This window comes from Monocercomonoides exilis (assembly GCF_001643675.1).
Source record: "Monocercomonoides exilis strain PA203 chromosome Unknown scaffold4-2303458, whole genome shotgun sequence".
Lineage (NCBI taxonomy): Eukaryota > Preaxostyla > Oxymonadida > Polymastigidae > Monocercomonoides > Monocercomonoides exilis.
In genome coordinates this window covers 56,327-74,621 of record NW_027150549.1, presented here as the reverse complement: position 1 = coordinate 74,621, position 18,295 = coordinate 56,327, and the positions used below count along the sequence as shown (strand labels likewise).

Genomic DNA, 18,295 nt, shown 5'->3' with positions numbered 1-18,295 from the left:
ATGAAAAACTTATTTTTATTTCTTTTCAGGAATAATGAAAATTTGTTAAACATGAACTTTTAGAAAAAAAAGTGATTTGATTCATGTGTGATAATAAAAAAAATTTTTTTCCTTCCTTTAAACTTTTTGGATATCATTAAAATTTATTAAAAAAAAAATATAAAAGTGAAGTGATCTGATTCTGTTAAGAGCTTCATCAAGAAGTGGTTATTGAGATAAGAAGTGTGAATGGGGTGGAGATGAAATTACGCGATCTGGAACAGTTGGTGTTAATGTAGAATCACCACCTTCTGGTTGGCTTACAACAGGCACATTCGCAAATGATGCTTGTTCTTGTCGAGGAGTTGTGGGCATTTGAGGCTCATCTGCCTGTTGGTTGAGTGGAGGGTGAATCTGCTTTGGTGTTTGTGTTGATGTGAGAGAAGAAGACAGAATATGCAGAAGAGGTGTAGTTGTAGACAATGATGGAGAAGCCAACTGAGAATGGATTGAAGGAGGTGTCTGGAATTTGAACTGGGGGCGAGGAACAGACAGCTGCGACTGGTTTGTGGCAGGAAAAGGACATGTCTGTGCGATGTGTGCAAGAACAAACTGGGGTGATGTTGATGGAGTGGTGGGTGTGGCTTGAGTGTTGCTCTGTTCTTTTTCTGCTTCCTTTGCCTTCTTCTTCTCTTTCATCAATTTGAATGCCTCTTCGTCCCAATCGCGTCCTGTCTCGTTTTTCACCTGCTCTTCCCACTGCGCTCTTTCTGCAGCGAGTGTGGTGATCTGCTCATTGAGGACAGAAGACAAACAAAGTATTCGTGTGCGCGATAGAGAAAGTGACTGGAACTGCGCTATCAGATGGCGAAGGCGAGAAGATGATGGAGAAGAAGAAGAAGAAGAAGATGATGATGATGATGATGAATTCTGTGGAGAGAGCTGGGTAGCTGTGTGTGTGGGGTGTGTGGGAGATGAGGTGAGGAGAGGCTGAGGTGAAGAAGGGTTGTGGATGAAGTGAGTGGCATGCGGCGAAGCAAAAGGAGAAGAAGTCAAAACAGTCGGAGCTACAAAGCCATCAGAAGATGATGGGGACTCATGAAATGTCTTGGAATCACTAACAGAAGAAGAAGAAGAAGAAGAAGAAGAAGGTGATGATGAAGAAATAAGACTTGTGAAAAAAGAAGAATCGAAAGGCGAAGGGAAGACAGGAAAAGGAATTGACTTTGGAATTGGGAGTGATTGTGCCATCGACACAGGAGAGGTTGGAGGGCTCAGAGAAGACGGAGAGAGAAGCGGAGAGCTCTTTTCTGAGGAACAAGAGGCAGAGCGAGGAGAAGAGGAAGGAGACACAGAACGAGGTGTATTCAGCAGCGAAGAGGGAGAAGATTTGACCTGCTTTGTGGAAGGAAGGAGGGCAAAAAGAGAATCAATGAGCTGCTCGTCGTTGTCTGAGGCAGGTGGGAGTGAAGATGTGTGGGAGCGTCTGTCGCGAAGAAGGGAAGGTGTCAGGGCAGACGAGGCAATCATTCTGTTCAGCGTCTGCAGAAGACGCGATGTCTGCGGCGTCGAAGCAGCAGATGCACCCGCAGAAACACTCGAAGAAACAGTCAATGAAGAATCCTGTGTTTTCTGCTGTGACACTTCTGATGAGAAATGAAATGTGACTTTTCGGCTTCTTTCGGCTGGCTCGTTTTGGCTCTCTTTCTCGTCGTGTGCTGCTCTGCTGGCTGTCTTTTCATTCGACTGCTGACTTTCAATCAGACTTCTTCTGCCAACCATTTCATTGTCTGTGCTGAGTGCAGAAGAAGAAGAAGAAGATTCAATCTCTTTCTCTTCTCCAAGTGACACCACCGAAAAGAGCAGAGCAGCCATCATCCTCTGAATAGTCGTGGCGATCTCTCTTCGCTCTTCTCTTCGCCTGCTGACACGCTCTGTCTTCGTCTGCACCTTCGCCAGCGTCTCAGTCAGTTGCATCTTCTCTCTCTTCATCCGCCGCCGAAGCTGCTCTGCGCTGACTTCAGCTGCGATGCTCGTCGAAAGAGAGGCGGCGCTGTGGCGGAGGCGGGAGAGAAGCGAGGCGAAGGCGCTGAACATGAAAGAAGACGAGGAAGGAGCGAAGGTGTCGCTGAAGAAGATCAGAGAAGGAGAGCGGTAGAGCTCAGGCAGCTCGTCTTCTGTCCGCAAAGGGAGCAGAGGCGCAATTGAAGTGGGTGTGCAGAGTGAAATGCTGAGGGGAATACGCAGCGCTGCTTCGTTCAGCCTCGGAAGAGGAGAAAGAACAGAAGAAGAAGAAGAGGAGGAAGTAGAAGTTGATAACGTGGATGTTGATGCTATTGATTCTGATAGTCTGTTTTCATTGCTTTCTTCTAAGCCATCAGACAATGACATCTTTTCAGGCGAATAAACAGTCATTGAATTGCGCTGTGCTGCTGTCGCAGGCTGAGCCAATCTGGAGTGTAAGTTTTCTGGTTCTCCAATCAGAAAACGAGGCAAGCGCGACGATTCATCAACAGCATCCAAATCAACAGGCGGAATGATAATCTCATCCGACCCATCCATTTCACTAATATCTCCATCATCTTTACAGACACTGCGGCAGTCACCCCTTTCCGTTCTTGTTTTCGCAGCTAACGATTTATAGTCAGATGAATGGGTTTTGCTTTTTTCTGTCTGAAGAAGTGTGAATGAAGCAAGTTCTGTTATCCTCTGAATTTCTCGAAACAGATTGATAGTCTTCTGTTTTAAAATTGACGAAGATTCACAAAGTGCTAATATATAGTTGTGCTGCTCCGAAAAATACGATGCAAACTTAACATTATGCAAACATTAAAGATATTTTTCATTTATATTTTCCATTAGATAATTCAAATGTGATGAAAGAACAACATACAATGGGAGGAATTCCAATCGACTCGATTTTGTCGCTTCTGATAGTTGAAGAAAGAGATGATCTTTGAGTTGATGATAACGTAGAAAGAAGACTGTTTTGCGTTTGCTGATAACTACAAGCAGGAGGCGCTTGAATGTCATTTATTACCCTCTGAGTTCCTGACAAAGCAAACACATAATAATACAATTTAATTATGACAAAAAATTTTTTAAAAATTTAAGGCACCTGGAATTTTTAATTGTTTATCAAATTGAAGAATTGTTTTTTCTCTGTCTTGTTCCATTTTTCTTTTGACATGCCATCCATTCGTAATTGATGTTCTTATTTCATTAATGCGCTTCGAAAGAGCTGCTTTCTTTTCTTCTTCACGACTTCTCGCTGTCTCTAATCTTTTTTCAGTTTGCTGAAAATTATGCCGAGCCGATTCCAACCTACGTTCAGCAGCTAATTTACTGGAGCGTTTGCGTTCCTTGAAAGTCATACATATATGGAATTTTGAAGAAAGAAAAATCTGCTCTTGTTTGAAAATTATGTTTTACAAACTGTTTGTTCTTCCAAAAGCTCTAATCTTGAAGATAATTCTCTTTCCAAAGCAAATTCATTTGCTTCATCTGTTTGTGAGGAACGTATTTGCTGTAATGAATCTTCGATTTGCAAAAGGATTGCTTGCAAATCCATTGAAAATCACTTTAAACAATGATCAAACTGTAGAAAATATTTCATTTTTCAGAAAAAATATTCATTTTTATGCTAATATTTCAATAATGTTTAATATAAAATATCGCTGTAAAATTGAATAATTAAAATTTGACAGTATCATTTTTGAAGGATTTCTAAGCAACCATAACAATAAATGAAGAATTTTTTCATTGGAAAACCTTCAACACCTATGGACTCGGGAAATTTTGTTGAAAGGGCACAGCTTGCAGCTGCAATTGCCACAGGAAAAGAATGGATGTCGCAATCTTCATTGGATCCTGATAAAGACTTTTACTTTTTGGGAACTTCGGCCGAATTCTCATTATTTGAAAAACTGGATAATCGCTTAAATTTGAATTCTGAAAATTTATTTACATTCCTTGGAGAATTATACAAATACTCTTTTGGGTGTTACTTGGCTAATCTTCAAAAAAATTTATCTTCAAATGATAATTTGACGCGTTTCTTGAAAACTGTTCAAAATATTCGTTCTGTTTTGAAGTACGCAGCCGAAAAAAGTGAAGGGATTACTGAAGGGGCACTCGAAGATATTGATCATCTTGTCTTTGCAATTTTTAAAATCAAGAGAGAAAATATAAATGTTTTAAAAAGATATTTAAAGATAGAAAACATAAAAGGAGCCAACGAGCGGCAAGAATATGGCAATCTCATACACTCTTTTAATAAAATTCTTGATGACAATCGTATTGCTGTGCCAAAACAATTTTATAAGAAATTTGGTGTATTTGAACCTGTTGAAAAACGAAAGGAAAATTCCAATGCTTCAAAATCATCTTCAAACAAATTTTCTGTTGCAAATTCAGGTTCTAATTCAGCTTCTGCGTCAGCTTCTGCTTCTGAGTCACAAGAAGGGACAAGCTCATCACCACAAAAAACTACAGCAGAAGGAGCATCATCAACATCTCAGGAAAGAAAGTCTCAAAGAAAGCGCCGAAGGGGATTTTTTGGTTCCGACGAGCAGATGCCAGACGGGCCTTCGTTTGATCAGAAACGCGAGATTAAGCCGATAACAACAGCTTCATTTCAGATTTCCTCTGCAGTTTCGGGGCTGGAGTTTCTGAATGCTGAATTATCATTACGGCGCCGCCGCGGAAGACGCCAGAAAGAAGCGAGTGCCTCTGAAAACGGGGTGCTTCCGTCATGCGTCAAGACTTCAATGCCTGGGCAGAGGCGGAACTACGACCAGAATTCATTTTTTGTGTCTTCTGCTGCATTTTCGCTGCACGGCGTGATGGAATTGCTGGCAGAAATTGAAGAAGTTAAACGCGCGCTTTTGGAAGTTGATTGGACAAACGAAGGAAGCAAGGTGGAAGGAAAAGGAGTGGAAAGAGAAAAAGGCGAGAATGAGCGACGCGGAATGGAGAAAGACGTTCACAGTTCAGATAATAGCAGAAACGAAGCAAGTGGCAGCGACAGATACATCACGGAGCAAGGAACGAAGATGCTGCTTGGCGGAGCGATGAAGCTGAAGCGGGGAGAAGAAGACGACGACATCATGCGGAGCAGCCGGATGGGCAACAGCATTCGCCTCGGCAAGTCTTTCTTTGGCGGCGGGGTAGATGGGCAAGGCCTGTCTGCCTCGACGATCCAGATGGCTATGCGCCGTTCGGGTCTGTTTTCCTCCGCCATCATCTCCTCAGCCACTGCAAAGGCACTCTCAATGAACTCCCTCGAATCTTCCTCAGCCTCCTCTCCTTTCTCGTCCTCACCTTATCTCAGCTCGCCCACACTTCCCTCTGTCCTCCGCCTTTGCCTTCTCCTTCAGCGCTTTTTGGGTATCTACACGTTCGGTGTGGAGAACAGCGGCATCCTGCTGAAGCCTCTTGTGGCGCCTGGTTTGGTGCCAAAGCGGGTGCTCCAAGCGCCTCGTGCGCCAAATGTGCAGCTGTTCTTCTTTCTCAGTGCGATCATCCGAGGAATGGAGGCGTGTGTGAAGAGGGAGAAGTCGCTCATCAGCTACAACAACAGCTCTGATGATGAGGGAGAAAAAGAAGAGAAGAAGAGAAGAGCAGAAATGGGAGAAGAAGAAGTGAGCAGATTGTGTGCTCTGATGAAAGCGGTGTGTGATTCTGTGACGTCGACAATGGAGACTACACTCACTTGCACTCAGTGTGGAAGAAGGACTGTCACCGTAGAGAAGACACACAGCATCACCATTCCTGTCTCAGCTGCTGCTGTGAACGAGCTGACAGAGCTCAGAAACAGCCAGCAAAAAGAAGGGAAGGAGAATGCAACAAACAGCAAAGATGACAAGTTCATTCCAACCTCGTTCAACAACATGGATTATGCGCTGGAGCAACTGTTCACAAAGCCGTTCTTCATATCAAATGAAGAGCTCTCGTCTCTCGACAGCGCTCAGTTTGCTTCATCCTCGTCTTCCTCATCGTCCTCGTCAAGAGCTTCTTCAGAGCACAGAATTAAAGCCTTTTCGTTCCTCTCGTCCAATGCGTGGGTCTGCTCTGAACAATATCCAGACTATCCGCTTATCCCACGCCTGTCCCGCCCTTGTCACTGCACCACCGGCTGCACTCGCAAAGAGACGCGCCTCGTTGAAGCAGCGCCCAACCTGTTTGTGTTCCTCAACCGCTTCCGCGTGAACCCATCGTCGTTCCAACAGGTGGCGATGAAGGAGTCTGAGGCAGCCAGAAGCAGAGGAGAGAAAGGCGAAGGGGCGATGCTGGGGCCAGACGAGATGCGCAGAAGAGAGATGGCTGTTGCGCGTGTTCCTGAGCAGAAGGCGGTGCAGCTCGTTTCATCGATCACTCCGTCTTTTGACACAAGAGCATTCGCCTTTCCACGTGTGCTCGATCTCAAATGTGCTGAGAGAAAAGAGGCAGACAACAGGAAGGAGGAGGAAGAGCATGCAAATGTCGTGAAAAGAGAGGTGTTGGCTTGGGAAGGTGCAAAGATAGCAGCAGAATACTGTCCTGACAAGTGCTCTGCTTCGTCTTCTGCTTCTTCAGCTTCTTCTGCTAATCTGTCTCAGTTCAGTCTTTCCTCTGTTTTTGCTGTTGACCATGCAGACGAAGAGTCCAAGCAGCACATCTGCCACCGCAACCGCGTCACAGGCAGATGGACAGAGCAGACACACAAACAGGTGAGAGACATCGGCGCTGACGGCGACTGCGCAACACTCGAACACTTCTTCGGATCTTCGCCTGACCCAACTCGGCAGCACCCACTCGAGTTCTGCTCGGAGATAACTGCAAACGAACGCTATTGGTTTGCAAATCTGGAAGAGCGAAGAAAGCAGATTTCAAATTCTTCATCTTCATCTTCCTCCTCTTCATCTTCAACACCTGCATCTACTACTGCTGCAACGCTTCCATCTCTTTCTGTTCCCAAAATGTCTTTGCAGCTGGTTCCGTTCTTTTATGTTGATGGCGATGCTGAAAATGGAGGCATGCAAGAAAGAATGGTCCCCCTGAGCATTCCAGTCACTGGCGAGCCAATTGCATATGCTCTTCTCTATCACAGGCAGGGCAGTCTTCAACAAAAGTCAAGCCAATCAGCTTCAGCGTCTTCTTCACAAAGCAGCGAGACTCCAGCTCCGTTGGTGCTGCCTGACTCCCTCTGCACAGCCATTGCAGACACAAATGCACATTATGAGCTGAGGGTGCAGGACGAACTGGACAAGCAGTCTGAGAGAGAATCCAAAGAGAAGACGGAACAGGCACAAAAGAAAAGAAAAGGCAGGCTGGTTGATTTGAGGATTGGTGCATATGAATTGAAGGGGAACTTCTTGACTGTTCAGGTTGACACAGGCAGCACAACAATAAAAGAACTCAACACCAAAGCACACGAATTACTCCTCAATGCATTAAATGCAATCAACGACCAAAGAAAGAAAAATTATCTGATGACCAAAAGAGAAGACAGCAGCGAAGGAGAAGCAAATGGCATTCAAACTGACAATGCAGTGAATGTACCACAATATGTTGAGACTCGCATTTGTTATGCAGACACGCTCGGAGTGCGTCCACTGGCTCCATTGGCAGACGCTGTTGTTGCAGCCAGCGGGATGCCAGGAGACAAAATAGGAGGAGAATCGATTGAAGACACATTGCTGTGCAACCTGTGCTATTCGCTGACGAGTGCTACGCCTCTTTTCTTGGAAGGGAGGACAGCCGGAGAGGCAGGGTGGATGGAAGCCAGAGGGAACAGCAAGCATTTTGCAGTCAACAGAAAGGCCATCTCCAGAAACAGCTTGACTGGCTGCACAGAATTAGACATGGAGGCGAAGAGCCCGTTGGCATTTGTCACTCTTTTGGGATTCAACCTGGGCGACACACAATATCTGAGGGACTCGATGCTGAAGGATTTTTACAAGAGAGACCAGACAGAAGGGGCTGAGGACTCAACTACGAACGAGCAAGACAAAGAGATTGAGCAGATGATGAAACAAATTGCAAAAGAAACAGGAATTTCTCAGGAAAAATCGCAGGAGATTGTTTCAGAGTTAATCAAAACAGTCGGATCGACAGGGACATTCCCTGAGAAAGTAGATGCTTCTGAAGAGCAGACAGAATACAGCAAGGTTCTGCAGTCCTTCAAAGGGCATCTGCCTTTGTGGTGCAACTGTGTGCCGCCTTCTCTTTCACCAAGTGCGCTCATCACTCCCCTCACAGCATCGACACTTGTGGCACACACTCTTCAGGACGAGATGGAAGAGTTCAAAACACTCAGCCAGCTGAGAGACTACATCGCATTTGCAATGAAGCGCCAGCAGGAGGCAAAGCTCAGAGCAGATGGAGGAGAGGCAGGTGCAGCTGATGAGAGCAGCGAATATGTCGATTGGGACGATGAAAACGAGAAGGAAAGGATCATCTTCTCTATTTTTGGTGTTGCCGAAGAGAAGACCAGCAACTTCGAGGAGCTGAGGACTGGACTGCGCCAGTCAGCGATTGATTTGTATTCGGCGTCTTCGTCTCTGGTGAAGCCAAGTGACTTTTCATCGACTCTTTCTCCCGCTCGATACAAGGCTTCACTTATTCAGTCGCCCACCCGCAAGCCCCGCCGTCTGCCGTGGATTCTGTTCAGACACAGACTGATTGAGCCTCTTCTCGAAGAGTACTCAGCACGCATCTCAACAAACACACACATCGTCATCCCGCAGCTGATTGTGGAGCTGCTTCCGCGCCGCTCTTCATCCGCTTTGCCTATTTCTGTTCCAATCTCTTTCGAAAAGCCACTTCACATTGAGCATGATATATCATCATCTTCATCATCATCATCATCTTCTTCTTCTTCCAGTTCTGATGAGCTTTCTCAAACTAACACTACAACGCTTCCTCTTTTGACTTCGTTTGCCACTTTATCGTCTGTTTCAATGCGACGCGTCACAGTCGTCGACGAAGAGACAAACGAGGTGCTTTTGCCGACGATCCTTCTGCATGCCTCTACTCCTACTGGTGTTGTCTGCTGGATGGCATATCAGATTCTGTCTCATCAGATGCAGAAGAAAGTTAAAGAAACAGAAGACTCGCCTTCAAAGCTTGTGGCCGAGAGAATCATCAATGAAGGGTTTGATGCTTTAGTCACGCTGAATCAGGTCATTGACAACATCGCAGCAGAAGCAAACAACACAACCACTCAGCCTGTGCTGCCCTGTCATCTCGTGTGGAGTGCATCTGCCTCGTCTGAATGCTACATCCCTTCTTCAACGCCAATCGGAGAACTCTTCCGAGAAGAGAACCTGATGAAGCCCCGGGTGGAGCAGGCGCCTCTCGTTTTGCGCCACTGGGGAGCAGGAAAGCTGTGCGACACGAGCCTGTCTTTCTTTGTGCCATCTGCTCTCCCGCTGATCCAGACAAAGACCTTTGAAGCTGTTACAGACAAGTCTGACGAAGTGAAGAAGATGAAAGCGTTCTCATCTTTTGGCACTTTTGGTGTTCCAAAGCAGGGGACAGTGCAGACACTCCTCCAATTTCTTGTTTCTCCAGAAGTTTTTGCTGATTCGACGCTGGGCTCAAAAGCGAAGAAAATGAGCGAGCGATTTTTGAGCAGCTTATTCGCGCGGATGAGCTGGTGGATCGAGTGGCTGGTGAAAGTTGTGCTCGATTTGTATGCCAATCGAATGAGGGGAATGGCCAGCCAAGGCGCATTGAGCAAAGAAGGATGGATTTTGGACATGATGCAGGCGAACAACGAAGCTGGCATAAGCAGAAAAAGCACAGAAAAACAAAGTGCGATGGAGCAGTGGCTGTGTGTAAGTGACATTGTGAGTGAGATTACGAATTACCAGGTGAACAAGTCAATGAGCTCAGATGATGGGCCTAAAAACTATTTGGAAGAGCGCAAAAAGATTATTGCTGATCTATCTAAACCAGCGAAGCCGGAATCATCATCATCATCATCATCTGCTTCGATGTCTCCAGTTGAAAGTGTGATGAAGGCGCTTGCATTGGACGTGACGTTGTCAGTGCTTGACTCCAACTATCATCGCCAGGTGGCTGAGAACAGCTTCAGCAACATCTTTGACGAGTCGATGTTTCGTGTTGTAGTTGTTCATAAGGCTGCTTTGAAAGAGAAACGAGGCAGAATGAATGACAAGTCAAAAGAAGGAGAGAAAGCAGCAGGCGAAATAGACGAGAGGGAGAGAGAAGAAGAGAAAGAGAGAGAGAAAACGAAAAGTGAAGAAGAGAACGAAAATAGACTTCTTGATCCAACTCAAGAAGCCGAGCGACTTTGGCACAATTTGTTGCAGAAAGAACAAAGAAAAGAGCAAAAAGCAAAAACAATAAGAAGATTGGAAAAGGAGGAAATAATTGAACTGGCAGCCAAATTGACTGAGCCACAGAAGAAAGCACTGACAAATGGATTGTCTGGCATCAACAGCATTGTGGCTGTTGTTCCACACACAACACCTCTTTCCTCTCTTCCCTTGTCTCGCAATGAAAAATCACCAAATGGCAAATCTCCGTTCACAATTGCCATTCAACTTGTTCCAACTTTAAATAGAAGCATATCTGTCTCAAAGGGTTTAAGCACATCTTTGCTTGAAAAAGCACCGTCTCCTTCTCATCTTATGTATTCTGTGCTGTACAATCCACGTTTTGCTCTTTTTGGTGTGCCATTTGAAATGGAATGCCGTGGCGAAGACAATCTGAGCGATGTAGCAATGAAAATGAAAAATCTCACACAGAAAAATGCTTCAGAAGAAGTGAAGTGTATGCTTCTCAAGCTGAACTGCACTTCCTCAGCAGCCCAAACAGACGATGACATCAGACAGGAAAGCCAAGACGGAGCAGCAGAGAGGGAAGCACGCAGCAGCTGGGTTGATGTTTCAGAAGATCATTCTTTGGATGAGCAGATAGCAGATGAAAGTGCTACTCAATCATCATCTTCTTCCTCTTCTTCCTCTTCTTCTTCTCCATCAAAAGTTGAAGAGCAGCCTCAGCCTTCCTCTTCTTCAAGCACTCAACAAACAGTTGCTTCTCCGATGTTACTGGGTAAATTGGAGTTCCTCAAAGAAGATCTTCTTTTTGCAGCGTTATCCAATCCATTGGAGTTCCACCAGAATAGCTGTGGCAGTGCAGAGCCAGAAATGGCGCTGGAGCCTGCGCAGTTTGATGAGCTGATGCATCAGCTGGTTGGAATGTCTCGCGAAGAGGAGGCAGATTCAGATGCACTCGACACCTCTTTCATGAAAATGATGGATGACAGCGAAGAAGAAGAAGGAGAAGAAGAAGGAGAAGAAGGAGAAGGAGAAGAAAGTGATGGAGAAGATGCAACAGAAGATGAGTCTGAAGGCAAAGAAGCAAAAGAAAGCATTTTGTCTCAAAGTGGTGCTGCCCGCGAAGAAGAAGAGGATGAACATGAAAAAAGCATAGCTCCAATTGAATCTTCTTCTTCAGAACTCAAATCAGATGGAAATTCTTCTTTGAACACAAATGACCCGATTGCTCAACTGAAACAAGAACTCCAAGAAAGAAACAGAATTAACAGAAGAGCGTATTGGCTGTCCATTGAAGCAGGCTGTGCAGAAGAGGCAGTTCGGAAAGAAGTTTGTCAAGAAAGCGATTCTGCTATCAACGAGTTGTTATTGACGTCTGGGAGATGCTGCATATTTAAATTTCAGTAAATGAAGATTATGATTTGTGCATTGCTTAGAAGAAGAAAATTTATTGTGATTGACCTTATTTTGTTTGAAAATTTATATTATTTTTGGATTTTTTGATTTTTGGATTTTTGAATATTTTGCATCATTAATTTTATATTTGTCTTTTATTTTGAAAATATTTTGGCGTCTGCTGAGTACATCACGACAGTGTTGACTGTATATAATAATGAACCGAACTTTGATAGATAATATTATTTATACTGGAAGAAATTTTTGAAAATAAAAAAAATTTTTTTCATGTGAATGTTAAGACAAAATAAAAAGAAACAATGGATTATTACTAGAATATTCAATTAGTTTCTTCCTGAGGAAAGATGTGGACAATTGATAACTATTTTTGTTATTATTCAAGTTTTAATTTTTTGAAAAGCAAATGAATTTAATGTTTATTTATTTATAGAAGTCTTATGCGTTTTGTTAATTAATTTTTTTTGGTTTTGATATAAAAAAAATTTCTTGTTTCTGACATAAGTGCCTTGAAATGGTGAATTTTCTCTCTTATTTCACAAATATATTATTTGAACTGGACATTCGCTTTCAATTATTGAAAATTCACCCATATTAATTAAGATTATAAACTTTAACCATGGCTCAACAGGCTTCTTTTCCTCATCCATATGCAAATGATCCATCTATCGATTTTACAACAACCCTTTGGGATGGCATTCCATCAGTGATCCAGCGAAGTAAAGATACAATAAAGTTTTTAATAATTATTTAATAATTTTAGATTTTCATCGATAATAATTGTTATTTGACAAAGGACTTATGAACAGCTGATAGTGAGATTCACTAAAAATTACATGGCGCAAACAAAATTTTTTGAGGAAATTAAATCACGAAAATTTCTTGTTCTGCCAGAAGAAGGGTTTAACATCAAATTTGATTGCAAAACCAATTATTTTTTTCAATTGTTTTTCTTCCTATTCAATAACAGTACTATTAGCATCGCATGGAATGGAAGTAAAGAAGCAGTTGCACAAATTGAAAGAGGCGCTCTTGATATTTCAAAAAACGATAAAAGCATGATGGACCAAACAAAAGCCGAGCTTCTAGACTACGAAAAAACAGTTAAATGGATTGAAGATCAATATAACTTTATTAAGAAAAAGCGTCAATCTGCACTCGATGACGTTACAAGAGTTTGCACTTCTTTTATGAAAATATTTTTTTTCTCTTATTGAATCAAATTAACAGAAACGAGAGAAATATGTAAGCGCATTTACAGAATGGGATAAATCTGATGCTGCTTACAGTAAAGCACAAGCTGATCCAAACACACCACCTCCAATTTTGGCAAAGGTTTGTTTTTCGTTCACAAGAAATTATATAATTTCAAAAATGCTTAATTTGATATTAATTCTGTAAGCTTTCGAAAGCACAAAATAGTCAACTTTCACAGAAGAGTGCATGTGAAGCAAGTTATGTCGACTCCGTTAGAGTATGCAATGGAATTGAGGAAGAGTTCGAAAAAAAGATGACTGAACTTTTAGCGAAGTTTGAGCAATTAGAGTTTGAACGTTTGACTACGATGAAACAAAGAATGCAGGATTTCTTTTCACACTGGGATCAGGTTTGCATGACAAGATTTTTTTTAAATGAAATTGTTTTTAAATTAATCGTCTTTTTCTTTTTTTTTATCCGATCACAATTTTCTGTTGATGAATTCCACTTTAAAACATTCCTTAGTATTTGGAAAACTGCCGTAAAAGTGTTAGTCAAGCACAAAACATATGGAATCACATGGACGTCGAAAAGGACATGCGTGCATTTGCTGGAGCAGCTGCAACAGGTCTGAAGCCTGTGCCACACCAGGCAGTTGTCTTTTGCACTCGTGCTTTTGGGAAGGATGTCGCAGGAAGTCCGTCTGGATCTTCGTCTGCGTCTCCGTCTGGATTTGCAGCTGGAGCTAACATTGCAGCGGTGAGATCATCGCCATCGCCAGCAATCGTGCTGCCGCTGTCTGCAGGCGGAAATCCGATTCGCCGAGTGCTTTATGAATTTGTGGCAACGAACGAGAATGAGCTGACTGTCGCAGCAAATCAGGATGTAGAGGTGCTTATAGACGACAAGGAAAGCGGATGGGTCCAGTCGCGTGATCTGGCCACAGGAAAAGAAGGATTTGTGCCTGGCACGTACTTCGAGTCACCTGACCAGGCGCTCATTAGGCTGAAGCAGGAGGCAGCTGCAAAGGCAAAGGCTGCACAGTTGCAGACACAGCAGATCATGAACCAAGCTTCTCAGCAGCCTCGCCTTCAGACTCAGGCTATTCCGACTCAAAGTGCACAGCCGCAAGTCGAACAGCCGCAAATTCTGTATCGTCGAGCGTTGTATGAGTTTACAGGGACAGATGCATCTCAACTGAGTGTGGCGTATCTCGAAGAGGTAGAAGTTCTGTTGGAAGACGCTGAATCAGGCTGGGCGTCCTGCCGCAACAAACAGGGGCAGGAAGGCTATGTGCCTTCGAACTACCTCGAGACAGTTGAGCAGGCAAAAGCAGAACAAGCACGCAAACTGGCTGAGCTGCAGCAGAATTCAAATGCATCGAGGCCACCATCGATTACACCTTCTCAGTCATCAGCCTTCCAACAAGGCTCACCTTCTCCTTCTGCTGCTTCTGCATCTGCTCTTCCTTCAAGTGCTGCTGCTTCTCCAAATGCGCAGGTAACAACTGCACCAGCGACAGCTGTTGAGGAGCCAACAGTGCTTTATAGAAGGGCATTGTATCAATTCGATGCAGAAGACTCGACTCAGTTGAGTGTGGCATATCTCGAAGAGGTTGAAGTGCTGATGGAAGACGAGGCTTCTGGTTGGTCTTCTTGCAGAAACAAGCAAGGCAGTGAAGGATTTGTTCCAATGAACTATTTGGAGACGAAGGAGCAGGCGCTGCAAGCACTTCAGGAGCGACAGCAGGAGCAAAAAGCAAAAACTGTACAGGCTCCGCAGAAGACACAGACAGCAACCAGTTCGGCGTCTTCTCTCAGCCCACCTGCAACAGCGGTGGCAGTCATATCTTCTTCACCATCTCCTTCTTCATCTGCCATTTCGTCACCTTCACAGCCTCAATCTTCTCTTACAGTTCAGTCAACTGCTTCAACACCAGCCGCAAATACTGCTGCTGCAGCTCCTTCTTCTTCTGCACCTTCTGAGCAGACACCTCTCTATCGCCGTGCACTGTATGACTTTGAAGCGGAAGAGGACACACACCTGGCTGTTAAATACCTTGAGCCAGTGGAAGTGCTGCTGGAAGACCAGGACTCTGGATGGGCATCATGCAAGAACCAGCAAGGCAAAGTGGGATTTGTGCCTATCAGCTATTTGGAGACAGTAGAGCAAGCACGTGAAGAACTGAAAAAGCAGAATGAAACATCCTCAGCAGTGCACTCTGCGTGCGTCAATATTGTCTCTGAGCAAACAACACAGCCAGCAAATTCTTTAGCGCCTTCTAATACAACAGCACAGGCTGTCCAGCAACAGCAACAGCAACCAGAAGCAGCACAGCTGGCTGCACAAGGGCAGCAGGAGCAGGTTGATTCTGCAGTCGACGGAAGCGATCAGATGATTTCTTCGACTGACGGAGAAGAAGAAGGGCAAATCGGAAAGGTTTCTAATATTTTTGTTTGAATTGTTTCATCTCCTTTTTCATTATTCATTAATTGTTTAATTATTAAATACTGCTTTGCAACAAACAGGTGTTGTATGAATACACAGCTGAGTCTGAGTCAGAGGTGTCTGTGACTGCAAACGAGTATGTCACAGTCAGCGGAGGCAGAACTGAAGATTGGGTGTTCTGCACACGCTCAACAGGAGAAAGCGGCTATGTCCCTGCAAATTACATCCAGCTTTTCTAAATGAAACGACAATTTTGTCTATTGAAGCAAAGAATTACAATTGCATTGCAACCACTTTTCAATCATCAGAAGTTTACTGTTATAACGTTAATTATTTGAACAGTGCTTTCTTTTTACAATCTGTTTTAACTGAAAAGTGAAGAAGTTGTTGCGGCAGATGTTACTGCCTTTGAAGATATGGCAAATGGCATCTGTGTTATCAGATATGATATGTTTTTACACTTTTCATGCAACTCTTTGATTCAGTTGTCACGTTATTTTCTGTGATAGGTTTCTTTCAGGATGAGAATTAAATATGTTTTGTATCATTTTATGTTTCTCAGTTTTCTTGGCACATCTCTGTAATTTTTGCAGTTTTAAGTCGAATGTTATTGTTCTTTTTAAAAGCAAAGTGGCATCTTTCACTTGTTCATTCGCGAAAATGTTACGGTCAAAAAAAATTGTGGTTAAAGTCCCACATCATATTTCAAATGAAATGCTACAAAAGAAAAGGAAATAAATACACGAATAAACATTAAAAGAGCGCGAAATCCTGTTGTTTTAAAAATATGGAAGCGATAGAAGCGCTGAATGTAGATTGTAAAAATAAATAATAAGAAAATTGACACTCAGAAAGAATAATTGAATATTCATGAATGTGTTAAAATTAAGATATGAAAAAAAAAACCAAAGATTTGTTTGTATCTTTGCAACATTTTCAAGTTTTATTCAATAGCCGTCATTAAAGGCTATTCTATTACAAAATTTTCAACGCGTCGCAAGCTAAATGCTCAGACAGGAGCGAACAACATGCTCGTGAAATTAATCAGTTTTTGTTGAGCTTTCAGAAGGCTTTTCGTCTTCATCGTCATTTGCATCAACTCGCTCTCCAGTCGCTTTCATAATTTTAGCTGTTGCCAAAAATTCCAAGAACATCTCCTGCAGCTGCGAGATGTCTGAGCAAATCTCCCCAATGTTCACTTGTGTCAGCTTGTGGTTCTCTTTCAGCACCACACCATTGGCAACCACCCATCCAACTTCTGAGCCATCTGATGCCCAAATCAGATTCTCCACAACATTCCTCTTCGACGAAGGAATCAGATTCGGACGCGTCAAGTCAACCACAGCAAGATCCATGTCATAACCTGGTCGCACCTGACCGACTTTCAGCCGAAGTATTTTCCCTGGGATTGAAGTTATCATCTTCAGCGCATCAATAGCAGGCACACGCTTCGCATCGTGGTGAAGTCCTCTCTGGTATTGTGATGCCAGTCTTGCTGCTGCTAAAATATTCTGATTGTCTGCAGAACCGCTTCCGTCTGTTGAAATCGCAACGTCAATACCCATCGCCCTCATTTTCACGATATCTGGCATTCCAGATCCCAAAATAGTGTTTGCCAATGGGTTGTGGACAACTTTCACTTTGTACTTTGCAATTAGTTCCAAATCGTGCTCTGTTGAATGAACCTGATGCGCCAGCATTGTCTCAGGGCTGAGAAAGCCAATCGATTCCAGATATTCAACTTCTGTCATCTTATACTTCTCTCTGAACCATTGTGTTGTTCCGTATTCTTCGGCAGAGTGGATATGGATGAGCGTGCCATGTTTATTGGCCCATTCCTTCTGTTGTTTTAATATTTCTGGTCCATTAGAAAACACTTGATCTGGTCCTGGTATTATCCAAGTGCGCGGTGCATCTTTGAATTGTTCATAATACTTATCTAATCTTTGCGTCGCCAATTCAACGGGTTGATCTAAAACTCGAGGATCATAATTTCTATCTTGAGAACCAACTGCAACAATCATTTTTGTTCCTGCTTCAATGTTTGCATCAACAAGTTCATGAACGTAGTATTTATTGAAATTACAGTGATGAGTCAATGCAGTGGTTATTCCATAATAAACGTCATCCGCTCTCGCTTTTCTATATGCAATCAAATTAGGCGTTCGTATCAGTCTTTCCTTTAATTCTTCTTGCCTTTCTGATAAAAATCTCGTAAAAGGATTTATTGCCCCATCAAGCCAATCAACCAAAGGCATATCCTTGCAGATGCCAATAATTGAAGACTCATGATCGTGGCCATGGGCTTTCACAAATCCTGGCAAAATTACGGCCTTCAATTTTGGAATTGTCAACCTCGAAGATTTTGTATCATCTTTTCCTATTATAGTAAGATCATCTCCACATTCTTTTAAAATCCTTTCTCCAATTTCAGGAGTGAAGTGTCCACACTCTTTGATGGTTGAACATTCTCCAAGCACATAACCATCTTCGATTCTCTCTTCGGATCCATCCTCTTCGCTCATTGAAACAAGGAAATCTGCCCTAATAATTAAAAACCTTGTCTAGAAATGAAGCAAACATAGATCAATAAAAGAAATTGCAGAAAATATAACGAAGTTAGGTTCAGACTTTTTGTTTTGGACTCTTAAACTCCATTGATGTCTCACAAAAAATAAAAGAACAAAAACTGAAGTATTACATAATGGAAATCTTGATCGTTGGAAAAACTGGGTTTCAACAATTCGATACTCTTCAAAAACCAAAAGGATCATCAAACATGAAGCTCGGAATGATGGATTTGAAAAGAAATTGAGCCAAGAACCCTTGAAAACAAATATCAAATTAATTATCCGAATTGTTATTTCCAATGAAAATCGAAAACAATTGACAAATTTTCAAAATAAAGGTTGAATCAAATGATGCACAGTGTTTTTCTCGAATAAAAAAAAGTAGTATGTTTCCTTTTT

The 18,295-nt window shown here is 42.9% G+C and overlaps 4 protein-coding genes across 4 annotated transcripts; 2 read left to right on the top strand and 2 right to left on the bottom strand.

Annotated features, from left to right (window-relative positions):
* Positions 1–103: 103 nt before the first annotated feature.
* MONOS_6311 (uncharacterized protein) lies at positions 104–3,550 on the bottom strand (the record flags this gene model as incomplete). Its single annotated transcript, XM_067876535.1, has 4 exons — positions 104–2,790; positions 2,873–3,030; positions 3,098–3,341; positions 3,416–3,550. 4 exons carry the CDS (start codon positions 3,548–3,550, stop codon positions 208–210), a joined length of 3,120 nt encoding a protein of 1,039 aa, XP_067734521.1. The 3' UTR covers positions 104–207.
* Positions 3,551–3,717: 167 nt separating this feature from the next.
* MONOS_6310 (uncharacterized protein) lies at positions 3,718–11,903 on the top strand. Its single transcript, XM_067876534.1, has one exon. It carries the CDS (start codon positions 3,726–3,728, stop codon positions 11,673–11,675), a length of 7,950 nt encoding a protein of 2,649 aa, XP_067734520.1. The 5' UTR covers positions 3,718–3,725; the 3' UTR covers positions 11,676–11,903.
* A 397-nt stretch (positions 11,904–12,300) lies between these two features.
* MONOS_6309 (putative formin-binding protein 1) lies at positions 12,301–15,980 on the top strand (the record flags this gene model as incomplete). Its single annotated transcript, XM_067876532.1, has 7 exons — positions 12,301–12,416; positions 12,478–12,582; positions 12,652–12,856; positions 12,912–13,016; positions 13,084–13,287; positions 13,404–15,317; positions 15,407–15,980. 7 exons carry the CDS (start codon positions 12,301–12,303, stop codon positions 15,563–15,565), a joined length of 2,808 nt encoding a protein of 935 aa, XP_067734519.1. The 3' UTR covers positions 15,566–15,980.
* MONOS_6308 (putative N-ethylammeline chlorohydrolase) lies at positions 15,965–18,029 on the bottom strand. Its single transcript, XM_067876531.1, has 2 exons — positions 17,958–18,029; positions 15,965–17,890 (listed from the first exon to the last, which is right to left on the bottom strand). The coding sequence occupies exons 1-2, from the start codon at positions 17,982–17,984 to the stop codon at positions 16,367–16,369; spliced, it is 1,551 nt and encodes a 516-aa protein (XP_067734518.1). The 5' UTR covers positions 17,985–18,029; the 3' UTR covers positions 15,965–16,366.
* Positions 18,030–18,295: the final 266 nt, after the last annotated feature.

Excerpts from the sequence above, each read along its gene's own strand:
- MONOS_6308 (XM_067876531.1), bottom strand. The coding sequence starts at position 17,984 with ATGGAGTTTAAGAGTCCAAAACAAAAA. Across the intron at positions 17,891-17,957 it reads TTAAGAGTCCAAAACAAAAA|ACAAGGTTTTTAATTATTAG; the intron begins GTCTGAACCTAA and ends CTTCATTTCTAG.
- MONOS_6310 (XM_067876534.1), top strand. The coding sequence starts at position 3,726 with ATGAAGAATTTTTTCATTGGAAAACCTTCAACACCTATGGACTCGGGA.